The 21673-nt window shown below is 39.3% G+C and overlaps 1 protein-coding gene across 2 annotated transcripts in view; it reads left to right on the forward strand.

The window, feature by feature from the left end:
* The window catches only part of NAA25 (N-alpha-acetyltransferase 25, NatB auxiliary subunit), a 70228-nt gene that overhangs the window by 21883 nt on the left and 26672 nt on the right, over nucleotides 1-21673 (forward strand). For both annotated transcript variants that reach the window (XM_004429966.3, XM_087424202.1), the window contains exons 7-13: nucleotides 102-180; nucleotides 3490-3601; nucleotides 4173-4262; nucleotides 5311-5480; nucleotides 8398-8510; nucleotides 16160-16367; nucleotides 17198-17287. In XM_004429966.3, the coding sequence (XP_004430023.1) occupies nucleotides 102-180; nucleotides 3490-3601; nucleotides 4173-4262; nucleotides 5311-5480; nucleotides 8398-8510; nucleotides 16160-16367; nucleotides 17198-17287 (862 nt within the window). The remainder of the gene's footprint in view (nucleotides 1-101; nucleotides 181-3489; nucleotides 3602-4172; nucleotides 4263-5310; nucleotides 5481-8397; nucleotides 8511-16159; nucleotides 16368-17197; nucleotides 17288-21673) is intronic.

Here is a 21673-nt window from a genome sequence, read left to right on the forward strand (position 1 = left end):
TTCTTTTCTGTTAGATAACTTCTTAAAAACATACAAGTGACTATCTTTTTTATTATTGAAAAGTTTCAGTGGTTGCACTTCTTGTTTGTTTTTTCTGTAAGGTTGAACTTTATTATATGATCCTGGAACGTTTGGGAAAGTACCAGGAAGCCTTGGATGTCATCAGAGGAAAATTAGGAGGTAATTTTTAAAGTTTTCTTAAAGCTTTTTTTTTTTCCCCTACTTAAACATGTAAAATGTGTATTGTGGAAAATTTCTTCCTCATATGTAAACATAAAGATAGACATAAAAAACTGACTTGTGATCATTTTATATTCTTCCAGATTTTTTCTATATGTTTTACATTTATTGTTAAAAATATTTTTTAATTGAAAATAATTCATGGATTCAGAAAACTCAAGGGGTATTATACCCCAGATCTCTAGCCCTCTGCCCTCTAGGTTTGTCTCCTGTTACTTGTTCTATATACCCTTCTAAAGATGTATTTCCCCTCCTCCCCCTCTTTTTAAACCACAAATGAGAACATATTATACCTGGCCCATAGCATAACCTTATTGTTAACACAATATTTGTATTAATTTTTTTTTTTTTGTGAGGAAGATCGGCCCTGAGCTAACATCTGCCAGTCCTCCTCTTTTTGTTGAGGAAGATTGGCCCTGGGCTAACATCCATGCCCATCTTCCTCTACTTTATATGGGACACCGCCACAGCATGGCTTGACAAGCAGTGCCTTGGTGTGCGCCCGGGATCCGAACCCGCGAACCCCGGGCTGCCGCAGCGGAGCGTGTGCACTTAACCGCTTGTGCCACCAGGCCAGCCCCCCAAAATTTTTTTTAAGATTTTTAAATGTTAATGCCTCTTGCCAGGATCTGTATTCTAGATATAAATGTTCTTTGTTTACCTGCCTGTCCTGTGAAGGCATTTAAGTTTGTGACCTTTGCTCTGCATACTCATATACCCATTGTTTGGGTTTGTAACTTAACAGTGTGTCCTAGACATACACCTTACTACCTCACTCTATTTAATGACTGCCCAGCGTTCCATAGTACTGTACATGTAGACAGTTTGCTTAACCAGTCCTTGATGGATATTTAGGCTATTTGAAGGAACATCTTTGCTACAAAGCAAATTGCTCTCCAAGAGGCTACAGTGTGAATCCCGCCCCCCAGCTGTATTTACTATCAGTATGTAAGAGGGCCTGTTTCTTTGCATACTTAACAACCTGTATTATCATACTGTTATATCAAATTTTTTATGTTTTTCAATCTGATAGATGAAACATACGTTACAAGTTTTAATTTAATTATGAGGGAGGATAATTATTTTTTCATTTGTTTAAAAGCCATTAATATTTTCTTTTCTCTAAGTTGCTTTTCCTTATCCTTTTCCTATTTGTAAAAATTTGGTTAATCTTACTGATTTGCAAGAGCACTTTACGTGGTGAAGTTAGCTCTTTTCCATTGTCGTGAAAATACTCCTTCCTTTTTTTGTTGAAAAACTGATTTGTACAAACTTCACAGATTGACTTAACTCTTCCCCTATTTTTGGACATCTGTGACAAAGATTTTAGTTCCTAAATATTTACACATCTCTGATGATTTCTTTAGGAGAAATTCCTGGAAATGCAGTTATTGTTTCGACAAACCTAGGTTTTTTTTTTTTTTTTTTTTTGAGGAAGATGGGCCCTGAGCCAACATCCATGCCCATCTTCCTCCACCCTACATGGGATGCCTGCCACAGCATGGCCTGACAAGCAGTGCGTCGGTGCGCCCCCGGGATCGGAACCTGCGAACCCCGCCCGGGCCGCCACAGTGGAGCATGTGCGCCCAACCGCTTGCGCCACCGGGCCGGCCCCCACAAACCTAGTTTTTTAACTGTGCCTTTACAGTCATTGGGAGTAACAACTATAGATGAGTAGTCTTAGATCTCTCGTTAGGTACAGTCGTTTAAAAAACTTTGTATCGGACAAGTATGTATATCCTTTACTGGGCTGTGTGCTGTCATAAAACTGTAACACTAGCTGTTAGTTAACTGCTTCAGTTAACTACTATAGGAGGAGGGTTTTTTTTTTTTTTTATTGTGAAATTTTTCTTGTACATTGTTTGTCAGTCACCATATAAATGCATCCCTCCACCCCTTGTGCCCACCCCCCACCCCCTTGCCCCTGGTAACCACCAAACAGTTCTGTCTGTCTGTGTATTGGTTTATCTTCCACATATGAGTGAGATCATGCAGTGTTTGTCTTTTTCTTTCTGTCTTATTTCGCTTAACATAATACCCTCCAGGTCCATCCATGTTGTTGCAAATGGGACGATTTTGTCTTTTTTTTTTTATGGCTGAGTAGTATCCCATGGTATATATATACCACATCTTCTTTATCCAGTCATCAGTAGAGGGACACTTGGGTTGCTTCCATGTCTTGGCTATAGTGAATAATGCTGCGATGAACATAGGGGTGCATAAGCCTCTTTGGATTGTTGATTTCAGGTTCGTTGGGTAGATACCCAGTAGTGGGATAGCTGGATCATATGGTATTTCTATTTTTAATTTTTTGAGGAATCTCCATACTGTTTTCCATAGAGGCTGTGCCAGTTTGCATTCCCACTAGCAGTGGATTAGGGTTTCCATTTCTCCACAGCCTCTCAAGCATTTGTTTTTTGTTTTGGTGATTATAGCCATTCTAATGGGCTGATATCTTAGTGTTGTTTTGATTTGCATTTCCCTGATGATTAGTGATGTTGAGCATCTTTTCATGTGCCTATTGGCCATCTGTATATCTTCTTTGGAGAAGTGTCTGTTCATTTAGGAGGAGGGTTTTTTTAATTTTACTTACTCTTTGACTTCAGCCTCCTTGCAGATGGGTACAAGTCAGCCTTTCTGTTTTTACTCAGCTAGATTGTAGTTCTACAGATATTTAAAATTTAGAGTCTCTATAGGAAATTCATAATGTAATTGTTAGTATAATTAATCTGCTAAGCTGTTATAAAAGGACAGGGCAAATCTAATTTGGTCAGAAAATATAGTCCTAGTTTTTCTGTTCTCACCTTTTGGGAAGGAGTTTGATTCAGCTCTTTTTTTTTTTTTATCTTCCTCCTAATATCTCACCTTGCTTATCCCATTCCAGTCGAAGCTTATTCAATGGTTTGTAACTATTTGAGTGAGAAGTCTGTCTATGGACTAAATATACCAATCCCTAGATGCTGTTGGGATTTTATAAGTGTATCCCATATACTAGATCCTCAACTCAGTACATTGTGGATCCTTGTATTTTACAGAAAAAATTATTGTAAAAGTTTAGTATCAGAAATGTACTTTTTTTTTCCAGCAAAATAATCTTTAGTAAGATAGTAGTTTGTGTCTAATAGTGGTCCCATTTTCTAAGAGAATGGATAAGAAAACGTGACATTTTCCTTCTTGAGTTTGGACTTTATTCTGGGTTCTGAGCAGAAATGAAACTAGCTTACCGACTTTTATACCTTTCAATTGTAGAGAAGTTGACAAGTGAGGTTCAGAGTCGGGAAAATAAGTGCATGGCTCTGTACAAGAAGCTGAGCAGGTGGCCAGAGTGCAATGCCCTTTCCCGGCGCCTCTTACTGAAAAAGTGAGTAGATGCTTCTTTTTGGACTAGGAGACTGTAGTGGGGCTTTCAGGTGTCACTACTGATTTTTTTTTTGTCTAAGTCTTTTGAGATTTCTGGGCATAAAGTGAAATCTTTTAGTAGTGTGTCCTGGATACTTTATAGTTTTTGATGAGCCTTTATTTTTCAGTAAAGAGATGTAACGGTATGCTACCAGGGTGCTGAGCATTAGGTCTTCAGAATGAATGCTGAAAACCATTAATTTGTCAAATTCAATATTAGTCTAAAAGAGAGCCCTCCCCTCCACCCCCATTTAAGAGCTGCTAATGTGGAGAGTTTGCTGTTAAGCGTATTAGTTTTCTAGATCTGGTCATTTTATTGAAGGAAAGAGTAGTCTCTTAAAAGTTTTTTACTTTGAAAATGCCTCTGGAGCACTGCCCTTTTAGGGCTGCAGAGGAAACCCAGAGGGAGGGGTGTGCCTCTCCTAGTACAGACTAAAATATAACTTAGAAAATAGCTTGAATATCATGGTTCCTAAGGCAGATTTGTCACAACTTGGGTTTAATTCTGTGTGCACCATTCAATCTGATTTTAGCTCAGATGACTGGCAGTTCTATCTGACTTATTTCGATTCTGTCTTTCGACTGATTGAAGAGGCCTGGACTCCTCCTGCTGAAGGTGAACAGTAAGTTGTCTTCCTTCCTGCATTTCAACAGCACTTTTTAATATGTTGTAGCAAAAGGACTTCATTGTAAGCCTAGTTGAATTCTCCTTTCCGTCTCAATAATGTATTCCTTTCAAAGTAAAGTTTTTTTCCATTTTTTAAATTATAAAATAAATACATGCTCGTTGTAAAAATCTTAAATTAGTGCAAAAGTGTATGCTGTAGAAAGTGTTCCTAGTTATCCTACCATCCCAGAAATAACTTTTTTTTCTTTTTCCTGTTTTATTGTGATATAATTGACCCAGAAATAACTCTTGATAACAGTTTGGTGTCTTTTGGGTTTATTTCCATCCATGTACTAACATATTTGTTCTTATTATTTAACATAAAAATGGGATCGTATTAGACATAATGGTTTGCAACTTGGTATTTTCCCCTTTAAAATATCTCCTGGGCATCTTTCTATATAGGGTACATAAAGATCTGTTCCATTCCTTTTAGTGACTTAAGAGAACTCCATTTTAGAGATGTACCATAATTCATTTAACCTTTCCCCTGTGGATGGACACTTGGATTGTTGCTGACAGCCCCCCCATCCTTTTTTTTGGCTGTTATAGAGAATATTACAATAAATATAAATGGGACCTTTTAAAAAACTGAATGCAGAAATAGAATTTAAGATACCAATTATGAGCTGATGCTTACTTTATGATATTAACTAGGTCATCTGATTTTTCTCAGCCTTTGTTCTTCAAGCAATAAAATAAAATTTAGTTATATTTTTTATTAGGTAACATTTTATATATACAAAGCTATCCACTCTTTTTTTAAGAAAGAGGTAGAGGTGATTAGTCACTCTTCAATAATTAGATGCCAAAATTAGGAGTAATCATATGCCATGTTATCTGTCAGAATATGCTTATAGCTCTCTTTTATTCCCATTTGTATTGTTATATCAAAGTGCTTTTTCTTATTTTTAATTTATTTCTTAAAGTCAATTTGGCTTGACTTTAAGTTTTGAGATGGACAATGGAGGCACAAAATACCTTTCTCATGTGTTTATACCCAGCTCTTTAGAAGGAGAAGTGCATTATTCTGCAGAAGAAGCTGTGAAGTTTATAGAAGATCGGATAACAGAAGAATCTAAAAGTTCTCGTCATCTCCGAGGACCACATCTAGCTAAACTGGAGCTGATTAGACGTTTACGACATCAGGGTTTTAATGATGAGTACAAACTGGGTAAGAAACTGTAATGATGTTTGGGAACCCTGGAGAAGATACAGGGATACCCTCAATAGCCCAAGTACAGTATTTATTATCTGAGGCCTACAAGGACAAATGTCTTCATAACCTGAAAATACTTAGTAATGAATGGATCACTTATAAAATTAGCCCTCGATCCCATATTCAACTTGACTTAAAGTTAGCATCTCTCCCTGTTCCTTCAGAGTCTTTGTCAGGCATTCTCTTGCTGACCCAACAATAATGTCAAAATCAGTTTCAAAGTAAATAGCCAGTTTTGTAAAAGTTTCAGGATTTCATGAAGTAGATGAAAGTGTTCTTGAAAATCTGCTCCAAGCACTCACAAAACCACTGATGAAGGAACATCTGGCAGAGTTAGAGTAATTAACGGTTGAAGAGAAAATTGACAAGGAAAATAGCAAGATGGGAGAAAAGAATGATTTGGATAGTAAAGCATTAAGAGAGGCCTTCAGGAAATTTGATGAGCCCTGAGATGTTTTTGTAAAATGGTTCTTTTTGAGCTTATTGCACAAGTGAAGGGTGTCAGATTGTGCTAGTTCACAGTTTTGTTGGAAAAATGGCACCCTCCCCTCCCAAAAGCAGTAATTCTTTGCTCATACTAAGAATTAGCTTATAGTTTTAATTATACCCTAAATTTTGTTAAGTTTAAAATAATAAACTGTCTTAGTTTTTCCGTTTTTTTTTTTTAAGATAAAGCTCCAAAGAAACCTTTTTTCCCCCACTCATCATTATGGAAATTTTTTTCTCATTAAAAGTTGATTGACTTTAAGAGGTTTTTTTAGGGATTGGTTGTCTTGAGATGATGAGCACTCCCCATACCTAAAACCTATTGTAGAACATCTCTGTCCATTTTTTTTTTTTGTGAGGAAGATCGGCCCTGAGCTAACATTCATGCTAATCCTCCTCTTTTTGCTGAGGAAGACTGGCCCTGGCCTAACATCTGTGCCCATCTTCCTCCACTTTATATGGGACGCCGCCACAGCGTGGCCTGACAAGCGGTGTATCGGTGCGCAACTGGGATCTGAACCCCGGGCCACCAGCAGCAGAGTGCACGCACTTAACTGCTACGCCATGGGGCTGGCCCCTCTGTCTGTTTTAATCATCTAATTAATGTTCTTTGTAGCTCATTTTAAAATTAACTGTGGATTCTCGGTATCATTCCCTTTGTAGATTATTCACAACCAATTTTGAATTCCACGTTGACTTCTTTCTTTGGGTCTACATCAGTTACTTCAGTTTGTATTAGTTCCAGATTTGCACATGAAAATTTTCATATGACCTTCGGCAAAATATTGTTAAAGTGGATTCCAAAGAATTGCTCTCTTTCCAAAGCTGGATATAAAAGTATTTGGGTCTGCTTAGACACTTGCTATATCCATCTCCTATCTTTCTCTTCTCTCTCACCAGCCTGCATCTTACAAATTGGTGAATTTGTCTAGTCTCCACAACAGTTTTTTTTTTTTACCAGATCAGAGTGATTCTTAGTCTCTTTTGGATCACAGAGTGCTGTGAGAATCTAATTAAAGCCATGGACCTCTGTTCCCAGAAACACGTGAACAGGAACCAAGACCTAAAATCTTATGGAAAACCCTGGGTTAAAAATCTCTGCTTCTTTTTTTTTTTGTTTATTGTGGTAACATTGGTTTATAACATTGTGTAAATTTCAGGTATACATCATTATACTTCTATTTCTGCATGGATTACGTCATGTTCTCATGTTCACCACCCATCTTAAATCTAGTTCAATTTGAGCACATTTTATTTTTATTTTTCGCTTTTAATTTTTTTGTGTGTGTGTGTGTGAGGAAGATCAGCCCTGAGCTAACATCCGTGCTAATCCTCTTCTTTTTGCTGAGGAAGACCGGCTCTGAGCTAACATCTATTGCCAATCTTCCTCCTTTTTTTTCCCCAAAGCCCCAGTAGATAGTTGTATGTCATAGTTGCACATCCTTCTAGTTGCTGTATGTGGGACGCGGCCTCAGCATGGCCGGAGAAGCGGTGCGTCGGTGCGCGCCTGGGATCTGAACCCTGGCCGCCAGTAGCGGAGCGCGCACACTTAACCACTAAGCACGGGGCCGGCCCTTCGCTTTTAATTTTAGGAAAAATAAAATGAACTGGTAGCTTTTTGCATATATAGGTTTAAATTTCCCATAGTGAGTGACCTTGTTGGAGTAACTGGCCTGTGGCTCCTCCATTTATTTTCTCTTCTGCTGGTGTGCCTAATAACAAACATTACTTTTCCTTCAGTTAACATTTATTTAATACTTGTTAAGTAGCTCGGGAACTGTTGTGGAGAGAAGCATGTTTTTTAATGTTTGCGTATAAACTTACGTATTAAACTTGAACGAAAACTTTTTCTTTTCCTTTTTTTGTGCGGAAGCTCAGCCCTGAGCTAACATCCATGCCAGTTGTCCTCTTTTTGCTGAGGAAGGTTGGCCCTGGGCTAACTTCCATGCCCATCTTCCTCTACTTTATATGTGACGCCACCACAGCATGGCCTGATAAGTGGTTTGTCAGTGTGCACCTGGGATCTGAACCTGCAAACCCTGGGCTGCCGAAGTGGAGCTCGCGCACTTAACCACTGAGCCACCAGAATGGCACATTGAATGAAAACTTTTTAACTATTTAAACTTTAATTGAATGAAAAGCTTCACATTTCCTAAGTGTAATAACAGGTAGACTGAGTTTGTAACATTCAACTACTTGTGAAAGTATTTGCTTATTTTTAAATGGGCAAGCCATCTTCCATTTCTCATTGTCATTCTCATTCAAGCATTTAAGCAAAATTTTAATTTAATTGAAATAATATTTTTCAAATCAGACCTCTTACTTAAATTACAAATTGCTTCAGTGCATGAATAATTTAGTGATTTTTTTTTTTTTTCTCTCTTAGGTGATCCAGAAGAATTAATGTTCCAGTATTTTAAAAAGTTTGGGGATAAACCTTGTTGTTTTACAGACCTCAAGGTGTTTGTTGACCTCTTGCCTGCTACACAGTGTACAAAAGTAAGTACAGTTCAGAATTCTGTTGGGTGCCTATATTTATTGTAATGAGGTTAAGTGTTTGAGTTTTGTTTCTAAAATTTCTTAGAGTGGTGAACATGAGATACCAAGATGACTGCTCTGTCAAGGCAAGTATTCTAGGTGCTGTCAGATTAAGGCATGATTTCTTTTTTTTTTTATTTTTTAATTAATTTAATTAATTTATTTTTTTACCCCCAAAGCCCCAGTAGATAGTTGTATGTCATAGCTGCACATCCTTCTAGTTGCTGTACGTGGGACGTGACCTCAGCATGGCCGGAGAAGCGGTGCGTCGGTGCACGCCGGGGATCCGAACCCGGCCGCCAGCAGCGGAGCGTGTGCACTTAACCGCTAAGCCACGGGGCCGGCCCAGGCATGATTTCTTGTTAAGCCACAATGAGAATAAGCCTCTGGTAGATAATTGGATTCTCCTGTTTTGTTTTTTATATTTTTTGTCTTTTGTTTTTGAGATAATTGTAGAGTTACATGCAGTTGTAAGAGAAATAATACAGAGAGCTCTGTATACCCTTCACCCATTTTGCCCCAGTGATAACATCTTGCATAACTATAGTATAATATCATAATAAGGAAATTGACATTGGTGCAATCGACTGACCTTATTCAGATTTCACCAGTTTTACATGCATACATTTGTGTGTGTATGTGTGTGTTTTTAATGCAGTATGTATGGTGTACGTGGATTCTCGTGAGCACCACCACAGTCAAGATACAGCACAGTTCCACCACCAGGCTCCCATGTGCTACCCTTTTTTACTGCAGCCACCTCCCTGTACCCCCCCTTTCCATCCCAACCCCCAACCCTCCACGCCACAACTACTAGTATGTTTTCTATGTCTATAATTTTGTCATTTTAAGGATGTTATATAATGGAATCATACTGTGTGTAACCTTCTGAGGTTTGGTTTTTTCACTCAGCATAATTCCCTAGAGATTCATCCATGTTGTTAGATGTATCAGTAGTTCATTCCTTTTTATTGCTGAACAAAATGGAATATAGAATGGATGTACCACCATTTCTTTAACTTGTCGAAGAACATCTTTCCAGTTTTTGGCAGTTACAAATATTGCTGCTGTGAACCATGTGTGTGCAGATTTTTTGTGTGAATGTGTCTTCATATCTCTGAGAAAAATGCCCAGTACTGCAATTGCTGGGTCTTAACGGTAGCTGCACATTTAGTTTTTTTAAGAAACGGCCAAACTTTTCCATGGTGGCTGTGCCTTTTAAATTCCTGTTAGCAATGTGTGAGTGATCCAGTTTCTCTGCATCGTTCTTAGCATTTAGTGTTGTCACTATTTTTCATTTTAGCCATTCTGATAGGTGTGTAGTGATGTTTCATTGTGGTTTTTTTTTTTGCTAGGAAAGATTTGCGCTGAGCTAACATCTGTTGCCAATCTTCCTCTCTCTTTTTTTTGTCCCCAAAGTCCCAGTACCTAGTTGTATATTCTAGTTGTTGTCCCTCTAGTTCTTCTTGTGAGCCACCGCCACAGCATGGCTGCTGACAGGCAACTAGTGTGGTTCCTCGCCTGGGAATCGAACCCCGGCCACCGAAGCAGAGCACGCTGAACTTTAACCATTAGGCTGTTGGGCCTGGCTCTCATTATGGTTTTAATGTTCATTTCTCTAATGGTTAATAACGTTAAACGTCTTTTCATGTGCTTATTTGCCATCTTTATTTTCTCCTCAGTGAAATGTCTATTTCTTTTGCTCATTTTCTAGTTGATTTGTTTTTGTTTTTTACTGTTGAGTTTTTTTTTTGGTGAGGAAGATTAGCCCTGAGCTAACATCTGTTGCCAGTCCTCCTCTTTTGGTTGAGGGAGATTGGCCCTGAGCTAACATCTGTGCCAGTCTTCCTCTATTTTAAACGTGGTACACCTGCCACAGCGTGGCTTGATGAGCAGTGTGTAGGTCTGTGCCTGGGATCCGAACCTGTGAACCCCGGGCTGCCAGAGCAGAGCGCATGAACTTAACCACTACGCCACCAGGGAGGCCTCTACTGTTGAGTTTTGAGAGTTCTTTAGATATTCTAGATGCAAGTCCTTTGTTAGATATGTGATTTCAGATACATTCTCCCAGTCTGTAGCTTGCCTTTTCACCCTCTTAACAGGATCCCTTGTAGAGCAAAGTTTTAAATTTTGATGGAGTCCAATGGACTCTCCTTTTAATGTCCTGTCTCTGATTTACTGGAAACTATAACAGTTGATCACTACTTATTTCATCATTTATTTATTTATTTATTTATTTATTTATTTATTTTCCCCCAAAGCCCCAGTAGATAGTTGTACATCATAGTTTCACATTCTTCTAGTTGCTGTATGTGGGACGCAGCCTCAGCATGGCCGGAGAAGTGGTGCGTTGTTGCGCGCCCGGGATCCGAACCCAGGCCGTCAGCAGCGGAGTGCGCGCACTTAACCGCTAAGCCATGGGGCCGGCCCAATCACTACTTATTTCAAATCATGATTTATTCTTGCTGAGGCAGTCTGAAACTCTAAGTCTTAGGGATTTTTAAAAAATAAACTTTAGCGTTTTGGAATAATTTTAATAATTTTATTTATTTATTTATTTTTTTCCCCAAAGCCCCAGTAGATAGTTGTAGGTCATAGCTGCACATCCTTCTAGTTGCTGTATGTGGGATGCGGTCTCAGCATGGCCGGAGAAGTGGTGCGTCGGTGCGCGCCCGGGATCCGAACCCGGGCCGCCAGTAGCGGAGCACGCTCACTTAACCGCTAAGCCACGGAGCCGGCCCTGGAATAGTTTTAGATTTACATAAAAGTCATGAAGATAGTACAGAAAGTTACACTACACCTTTGCCCAGCTTCCCCTAATGTTAACATCTTATGTTACCAATGGTACACTTTTTAAAACTAAGAAACTGACATTGCTGCATTACTATTAACTAACCTTTAGACTTTATTTGAATTTCTGCAGCTTTTCCATTAATGTCTTTTTTTGTTCCAAGTTCTAATTCAGGGTACCACATTGTAGTTAATTGTCACATACTGAGAGTCTTCGATGTGAATGAACCAATGTAAATCAGTTACATATTGAGATGGAGAACCCTATCTTTAGACTCTGTAGCATCTATAGCAATGTGTGTTGGGTCAGATTTCTCACCTATTGATGGGGACTTTATACCTTGTTCCACACTAAAGGTTTTTATCATTTAGCCCAGAGCATCCTTGGTAGTGGGCAGTTGGAGTACTCTACCAGTTGGAAGAACAGTGTGCCTGAGGTAGGACAGAGCACCATATAAAGATATATTGGCATGTATACTGGTTATCACTTTGGTCAGCTTTACTCATAAAAAAAAACTCTGTAATTAGTGAAGATTGAAAGTCTTCCTATCATAGCTGCCACCACCTGTTCTTCCAGAAAGCCTTCTGTCATCCCCATGTGGAATGAGTGAAGTGCATTGAGAGCACAGTGGAGATGACTTGAATATTTGTTTGGTGACCATATCTTCAGTCCACCAGGGCTGGATACTTTGGCAGTCTTGAGGTCACACATCTAGAGAAGATGGAGCAGTGCATTCCCAAATTGTTAAGTAGCCAGTGGTCTCTATTAGGTTCTGAAATGACTGTCACCATTCACTTTGGTTTAGTAAAGCTATTCTTGGCATGCTGTGCTTACAGGGCTCAGGCCAAGCTTTAGAAGTTTCTGAATAAATTGTAACATATCCAGAAAAGAGGGTTCTGGGTTGTAGGAGGACTTGAAAGCATATGAGAGAGAAGTGGTTGAGTGGAAGAGAGAGGTTTGGGCTGGTGAGGACAGAGTACTTCCTTTCTCATATTTGAAAAGCTCTCTTGTAGAAGACAGATGAGAGCTGGGACCAGCAAGAAGTTGTTACAGGGAATTCAGAATTTGGCTCAGTGAGAAAAAGATCTTTTTAGTAGTGAGAATTCCCGAAAAATACAGTGTGTGAGTTTCATGTTACTGGAGGGATTTAAGCAGAATCTAGAACCATGTGGGAGAGGTTCATTCAGTAAGTGTTTGTTGCACATAATACGTGCTAAGCGCTAAGAAAGGGAATAATTGATCATGTCTTACAGTGCTTACCGTCTTGTAAGTTGAAGCATCAAATGACGGGGCTACGTTAGAGGAACACTTATATTGCCTTCAGCTGAGATTCATAAAGGTTTGTTAATATGAATCTAGTACCAGCAGCTCTACTTTACTGGTATGTTTGAAAATCTTAGGTCATCTCATGTGACCCCATATAGTAATAATCTATTGAGAAGAACCCTCTAGAAATGCTGGAATACCAGCAGTGATGAGATAGTCATTGTTCTGAGACAAAGGATTTAAAGCTGTTGCAGTGAGTGTTGTAGTCCTTTGTAAGTTTTTCATTGAGAAGGGGTAATTTTGCTGCCACAACTTTTTAAATGTAGGATGACTTCAGTAGCTAAAAATCCTGCCACTCAGCTGTGTGTTTGTCAGAGGACTGCAAACTGTCCAACTGAGGTTCAAACTGAGAACTTTGTCCCCGTAAATTAGGAGCCATATCTTTAAAATGGGACTAGCCCCTAAGAATGGGCCATTGAGTCCATTTGTCCTGAAATGGCTCACCCAGGGTGATGTTCTTATTTTTTGTTTTCTTTTTTTTTTTTTTTTTTTTAAAGATTTTATTTATTCAGTTTTTTCCCCCCAAAGCCCCAGTAGATAGTTGTATGTCATAGGTTCACATCCTTCTAGTTGCTGTACGTGGGACTCGGCCTCGCATTGGATGGAGAAGTGGTGCCTCGGGGCGCTCCTGGGATCCGAACCCGGGCCGCCAGCATCAGAGCGCGCGCACTTAACCGCTAAGCCACGGAGCCGGCCCTTATTTTTTGTTTTCTTTGTCTTGGGGTTTTAAGCTAAACAATAAAATGATTCCAGTTTTTAAAGAAGCTTTTTGCATAGCAGTAAAACTGTACAGATGAGAATAAAGAATGAATGTATTGTTTCATGACAAAACCTGTTTGAAAGATTCTTCTTTACCTTTGACTGAAGAAGGCATTAATAATAAACATAACTAATATATAAAATGGCTTACAAGAATGAAAGAGCTGGCAGTAGAAACTATGTAGGCATTTAATCAAAAATGTGAAAACTAGGGCCACAGATTCTTTGTCACAAATATGATCTGATCATAATAATTAAAATTCAGACAATTGTAGACAAATTGAAGCAGAATCATTACAGATGTGAAACTGATGAGTGGGATTTTATTTCAGTTTAATTTTTATTTGTATCAAAAAGTTACATGTATAAATTTGAAAAAGTCAATAGTACTACACAGCTTATATTGGAAAACAATAGCAGCTCTTTGCCATCTCCACCCCTGGGTTCTGGCTCTCTACAGGCAAATCACTTTCAACTCTTAACTGTTTCTTCTGTTATTTATGTCCATATTTCTAAATTATAGGCTTATATAGCTATTTGTTTATTTTTACAATTTACAGTCTACATCTGTTGGTGCCCTACTGTGGAAGGTGCTCACTTCATTTATAACATCCCACTTCTCCCCTTTCATACTCCCCCCCCATATACTTCAGTCATTATTCAGTATTTATATTTTTTATGACTGTAAATATTCACAGCTGAGCCACTTCATATATGGGGATTACCTTTCTTGCACAGCTTTTTTCTTGGAGTTAATATTTTTTTGTTCAGTTTACCCCAGTCAGTCTGACAGAACCATAAAGATATAAAACTCCTCTTAGTGTAGTCTAAAACCTGAGGTAATAGATCTGTTCTATTCTCTCCCAAACCTCCCCTCACCCCCCACCTCAGAAATACTTTTCTTTTTGTTTTTTTTTGTGGGGAAGATCGGCCCTGAGCTAACATCTGCCAATCCTCCTCTTTTTTTGCTGAGGAAGACTGGCCCTGGGCTAATATCCATGCCCATCTTCCTCTACTTTATATGGGACGCCACCACAGCATGGCTTGACAAGCGGGGCGTCAGTGCGTGCCCGGGATCCGAACCGGCGAACCCTGGGCCACCGCAGCGGAGTGCACGCACTTAACCGCTTGTGCCACCGGGCCGGCCCAGAAATACTTTTCAAAGGGCCTGTTTGCCTCCATCTCTTTTTGGGGACCTAAACAATTGGCTGGTAGCATTCTGGGGTCTGGTTGGGAGTAGGAGAAGGTAGGCTGGGGCTGTCATCACTGAATTAGCAAAGATTTGCTTTATCCCCATTTCCCGCTATGCCTGCTGTCCCTGAGTCTACCGTGTCTCTGGTTCAGCTTCTGGTAGTAAAACCCCAGGCTTCTGGTGGATTTAGGAGGTCTGTCTGTGGGGAGAGGTTTAACTTCCTTGACAGAATTTAGCAAATTTTCCTATTTCAGTACCGTTAGCACTTTAGCCTTCAGAGACACCTGGTGCCCTTAATTTCTGAGTCTTCCAAGGTCCTGTGGCTGGAATAGGCTTGTTGCTTATTGGTGTCCTCCCGGATGCGTACTGTTAGATTTCAGCTTTCTTGGCCCCAACCCAATACGTTGGTTATTATTTACCACCTGTCCTTCTGCTTTTTATCTTTTGAAATCTCGTTAATGGTTTCTGTTTGCTGTCATCTCTTCACATGTTCTTGATCCTTGTGGGTTGATTCCTTTTGTTCTTTACTGTCATCTAATTAGGATTTTGGAAATGAGTGAAAATAAGCCTGTGTTTAATAAATGTGTAACTAGAACTGGTGTTTTTTTTTAATTATTGGCAAATTTAAAGAATTAAAAACATTTTAACGCAACACAGTACCATTGGGAGAAACTGGGTGAAGGGTACATGGGATCTCTGTGTTATTTCTTACAACTGCGTGTGAATCTCCGATTATCTCAAAATGAACATTTTAATTAAAACAATTTAAGGCACTGACATGATATAACCATTCATTTCAATGTGTAACGTTTCCTTTAAGAATTTATTTCTGTATCAGTATAGTTGTAGGTTTGTTTTGTAATCTCTTTTCTACAGTCTTCCTAATTAAACTTTTTCATTGCTACATTATATATTATGTTGATGGGTTATAATTTATGAAACATTTTCACAATTCTTTTAGTCTTTTAGTGTGTATAATACGTGGTATTGACAGAATACTTTTGGCCAGCAATGAATGAGTGTGCCAGTTTCACTGGAGTTTCACCAGCATTGTGTGCTCTTAGAAATTTTTTTGTGTTAGCAATTTTGGTGGATAGAAAATGGTATACTAAAGGGATTTTAATTTTTTTTGTGTGTGTGTGAGGAAGATCAGCCCTGAGCTAACATCCATGCTAATCCTCCTCTTTTTGCTGAGGAAGACCCGCTCTGAGCTAACATCTATTGCCAATCCTCCTCCTTTTTTTTCCCTAAAGCCCCAGTAGATAGTATGTCATAGTTGCACATCCTTCTAGTTGCTGTATGTGGGACGCGGCCTCAACATTGCCGGAGAAGCGGTGCGTCAGTGCGCGCCCGGGATCCGAACCCGGGCCGCCAGTAGCGGAGCGCGTGCACTTAACCGCTAAGCCATGGCGCCGGCCCAGGGATTTTAATTTGTATTGTTTCTTGATGTCTTTTTTCTAGACCATTTCAATATTTGTTAATTATGGCCTACTAAAGACTAGTTCTGTTTTGAGACCGGTACTCCTTTTTTTCACTTTGTAGTTTATTAATCAGTTACTTGGAGTTGTTCCTTTGTCGACGCCAACAGAAGATCAGCTGGCACTGCCTGCTGACATGAGAGCTCTGCAGCAGCACCTGTGCGTGGTGCAGTTGACACGGCTGCTTGGCTTGTACCACAGTATGGATAAAGATCAGAAGTTGAGTGCCGTCAGAGAACTGATGTCAAGGTACCAGCATGGACTGGAATTTGGTGAGCAACCTTTCAGAATGTGCAGTGGTTCCCTGATCTGCTAAGACTTGGGAGTCAGTTTTTTATTACTCAGAGCACCCTGTTTTATTGAGTTTAGCAAGGAGAATATTTTGTCAAATGGGACAAATCATAAAATGTGCCAGGTAATAAAATGCCAAGGCTTTCTTAAGCTTGGAGTTCTCAATAGTTATAGTTGGCTTCCAGTTGTCGATATTCTTCCTGATCTGGTGTGCCAACTCTCTATCATATTGGGGCTCATGTGAATTGCAGAGACTTTATGATAATTGTCACATTTTCTGCTTACAGGCCTTAATATTCTTAATGTATAGGCTAAGTGAACAAAAGGAGTGTTGTAAGTTGTGAGATAAATATTTAGTTTAGAAGTTGATGATATTCAGATTGCTAGATATATGTGATAAAATATAAATTACCTGACTAGATGATATCAATATTTCTCTAACTGTATTCTAAGATATTAGGTGAAGTAATGAGCATAATATTACTTTAGTGATACATGGTCCTTGACTTCTGTTCTTTTTTTCACCTAAAACTTTCTTCCAAATCTTGCTGCTCTCTCTTTGGGACCATTTCAGGTGCCACCTCTGTTCTGGAACCCCTCCTTCAGCTCTAGCTGAGTGTGGTCTCACTTTCTTTTGAATCCTTTGATTCATGGCTTACATTTTTCTTCTGGTATTTACCCCATTCTTGTTATTTTCTTTTCCTCTTTTTTTCTTCTCCCTCCTGTCACTTTCCTGCTTTAAAAACCTCCTTTGGGGCGGTGACAGTTGAACAAATGTTAAAATATAGTTATGATTTTTTTTCCCCCATAGGGAAATCCTGTTTGAAAACCGAATTGCAATTTTCAGACTATTACTGTCTCCTTGCTGTCCATGTGCTTATTGATATCTGGAGAGAAACAGGTAAGGAGCCGTGGCTTTGGTTTAACTTGGCTCTTTGTCTTTATTGATTATAAATTCTTAGACTAATCGTATAACCCAAGAATTTGATTTATGCTTTTAGGTTTTTCTTCCTTGCCCTTCTCCAGGGTAATTCTAGAAGAACCCAAGTCTCCAAGTATCCCCCTCCCTATAATCAGGATAATGTTAAATCAGTGGATGTCTTTTCTGCTTTTATTTATTTTTTTTTTTTTTAAAGATTTTATTTATTTATTTTTCCCCCAAAGCCCCAGTACATAGTTGTCTGTCATAGCTGCACATCCTTCTAGTTGCTGTATGTGGGATGCGGCCTCAGCATGGCTGGAGGAGTGGTGCCTCGGTGCGCATCCGGGATCTGAACCCGGGCCGCCGGCAGCGGAGAGCACGCACTTAACCGCTAAGCCATGGGGCCGGCCCTCTTTTCTGCTTTTAAATGTTTCTTTTCTTTTCTTTTCTTTTTTGTGAGGAAGATCAGCCCTGAGCTAACATCCATGCTAATCCTCCTCTTTTTGCTGAGGAAGACCGGCTCTCAGCTAACATCTATTGCCAATCCTCCTCCTTTTTTTTCCCCCCAAAGCCCCAGTAGATAGTTGTATGTCATAGTTGCACATCCTTCCTAGTTGCTGTATGTGGGACGTGGCCTCAGCATGGCCGGACAAGCAGTGCGTCGGTGTGTGCCCGGGATCCGAACCCCGGGCCACCAGTAGCAGAGTGTGGGCACTTAACCGCTAAGCCACGGGGCCAGCTCTTAAATGTTTCTTAATAGTGAGTATCGACTGTAAACAACCTATTACAAAATTATGATAATTAAAATACAGAGAAACTGATTCATAGATAGATGTGTAGGCCCATGGAATGGAATAGTTCTTTTTATTCACTTAGAAAAACTTATATACAGAAAAATGCACTCTTTTTGGAATACAGTTCAGATTAGCCCATTTAAGACAAAAATATAGTACGTGGTAAAGGAAGCATCGCAAGTCATTGAGCAAGAGAAGAATGATTTAGCAAATGGTATTGAGATTGCCTTTTCTTTAGGTCTCACCCCCTCACATTTTCTCTTATTAGCAGTTTTTGGGAAAAAATAACTTTAGTTACTTATTGCATATTATTCATGAGAATGAACTACAGAAGAAACAAAAGGCTGGGGAGACAGTGGTGTGCAAGATAGACACAACCTCTGCCCTCGTGGATCATTTCACGGAGCATTCAATTTTGATACTATCATCCTCATGCTTAAAATCCTTCAGAGGTGCCGTATTTTCCTAAGGATAAAGGTCAACCTTTTTAGGATAGTTTACAATGCTCTTTCTAATCTAGCCTTCACCTGCATCTCCAGATTCTTATGTACTCAAAGCCCTGAATCTGCATGTTTTTTTTTGCTAGTATCTCTGAACATCATGTTGCCTATCTTTGAAGTAACTTGCCTACCTCCTCCATCTGACTTGTACTCAAACAGGTATCTCTGACAAACCTGTCTTGATTTCACCCCCTCCCTCATTACAGATTTTATGTCCCTTCCTAACTTTTTAGGATATTGTGTCTACCCATGTGATAGTACTTGTTACCCTGTATTGTACCAGGGATAGGGGAGAAATCCTTTTTATCAGAGTATTTGCTATCTTGAGCCCCAGATTCATGAGGTTGCGTAGAGCTGTAAAAGTCCTCTTAATGTAAAAACCGTTAATGAACTCACTACTTAGTAATTTGGTCCCTACTCAAATACTCTTCCCCACTTTTTCTTAGCATCCGTTCTTGCTCATAGTGACTATGGCTTTGCAAATCTCTTGTGTTTTTGGTTTTTTTTTTGTTGGCGCGGAAGATTAGCCCTGAGCTAACATCTGTTGCCAATCCTCCTCTTTTTGCTGAGGAAGATTGGCTCTGGGCTAACATCAGTGCCCATCTTCCTCCACTTTTTGTTTTATATGTGGGACGCCTGCCACAGCGTGGCTTAATAAGCAGTGTGTATGTCCGTGCCCAGGATCTGAACCTGTGAATCCCCGGCTACAGAAGCAGAGCGCACGAACTTAACCACCATGCCACCAGGCCGGCTGCTAATCTCTTGTTTTTTGAGCAAGGTATCTGACCATATAATAATAGTAACAGCTAACATTTGTTGATCATCGGGCGCTTAAAAGTGCCTTACACAAATTAGCTCATTTAAACCTCGTAATGATAGATAAAGAAGTTAGGTAAGTTGTTCAAATCATTTAGTGCAAATACATAGGAAATTGCAGATGTTATAAAGATGCAAGTTTTCTTGAAGTCAATGAAAGTGATGTTGAAGTGCTCCAATCATAGGCATAGTCATTGTTCAAGGTGGATCTGGCAAGTTAGAAATCTTACAAAATTGGTGAGGATGTTGAAAGAGACTGATTCGAATGTGAGAGGATTAAGAAGAGTGCTTTAGGAAATTGATGATGCTCTGAAATACTTTTGCAAAAAGGCATTTCTTTATGATTATGCTATAAAAGTAAAATGGGGAGTAAAGGAGGTCATTTTTTTCCCCTTCAGTTTTATTGAGATATAATTGACATAATACATTATATTAGTTTAAGGTATACAGCATAATGATTGATATGTGTATATATTATGAAGTGATTATCACAATAAGGTTAGTTAACGTCCTTCACCTCAAATAGTTAACAATTTATTTTTCCTTGTGCTGAGAACTGTTAAGGTCTACTCTCTTAGCAACTTGCAAATATATAATACAGTATTGTTAACTATAATCACCATGCTGTACATTATATCCCCAGAACTTATTTATCTTGTATCATTTTGTTGTATTACAAAATATAGATAGAAAAATTTAGTTCCCAAAAAAACCTCATCAACTGATGCTTTTTCCATTTGGTGAAGAATTTACAGAGTTGTAGTTATATCCTAAGTTTTGCCAAATAAAATAACAAATGTCTTCATAATATTGGGTTTAATAGTTCAGAAAGAAGTGTAAATTAAACCTTTTTTTGCTATTTACTTTGAAATTTTGTTTCCATTTTAAAGAAATTCTTAAGAATTTTTTTTGATACTAGTTATCCTTGAATAACTAGGACTTCTTAAAATTATCTATTCTCTATAATTGTCCATCTGTCTCTTCTACTCAATTCTGAGACTCTTGAGGCCAAGAACCACCTGTGACTCTTATCTCTGAGTCCTTTTTTTTTGTGAGGAAGATCAGCCCTGAGCCAACATCTGTTGCCAATCCTGCTGTTTTTGCTGAGGAAGACTGGCCCTGGGCTAACATCCATGCCCGTCTTTCTCTACTTTAAATGGGACGCCGACACAGCACGGCTTGACAAGCAGTGCATCGGTCTGCGCCCGGGATCTGAACCTGTGAACCCCAGGCCGCCGAAGTGGAGCATGCAAACTTAACCACTATGCCACCTGGCCGGCCCCATTATCTCTGGGTCTTATAGCTAGTGTTGCTCCAGAGTTTAGAGTTTAGAGTATTCAATTAAATAAATAATGATTGTGAGGACCAGGTAGCAACATGGGAAAACTCTTAAAAGTGAAAGAGCAGAACACAAAATTGGGTGTATGCTATGATTACTACTGTGTAAAAGTAATGATAGTTCAGAAGGAATACATTAAAATCATAATGGAAGTTTGAGTAGATTATGGTTAGTTTGCATGGTTTGGGTAGGATTATGGATGATATTTATCTAAAGCCCCAATTTTTGGTTATATCTTGTTTCTTTTCTCTTGGAAAAATCATGTAGCTTATCATTTTATTTATTTATTTATTTATTTTGTTATTTATTTTTTTCCCCAAAGCTCCAGTAGATAGTTGTACGTCATAGCTGCACATCCTTCTAGTTGCTGTATGTGGGACACGGCCTCAGCATGGCCGGAGAAGCGGTGCGTCGGTGTGTGCCCAGGATCCAAACCTGGGCCGCCAGCAGCGGAGCACACGCACTTAACCGCTAAGCCACGGGGCCGGCCCGTAGCTTATCATTTTAAAAGCTCAGTGCAGGGGCTGGCCCAGTGGTGTAGTGGTTAAGTTCACACGCTCCGCTTTGGCAGCCTGGGATTCGACGGTTCAGATCCTGGGCGTGGACCTGTGCACGACTCACTAAGCCATGCTGAGGCGGCGTCCCACATAGAGCAACTAGAAGGATGTACAACTGTGACATACAACTATCTACTGGGCCTTTGGGGAGAAAAAAGGAAAAAGGGAGGAAGATCGGCAACAGATGTTAGCTCAGGGCCAATCTTCCTCAAAACAAAATAAAGTTTATAAAAAATACTCTTTAAAAATAAAAAAAATAAAATCTCAGTGCATGGAGCTTTTATTTTAGCTGTTTTTTCCTGACGGTAAAACTAGCTTGTAAAAGTTTTGGAAAACAATTTATTTTTATTTTTATTTTT

The sequence above is a fragment of the Ceratotherium simum genome, chromosome 35 (assembly GCF_057802395.1).
Source record: "Ceratotherium simum simum isolate JZ-2026a chromosome 35, ASM5780239v1, whole genome shotgun sequence".
Classification (NCBI taxonomy): domain Eukaryota; kingdom Metazoa; phylum Chordata; class Mammalia; order Perissodactyla; family Rhinocerotidae; genus Ceratotherium; species Ceratotherium simum.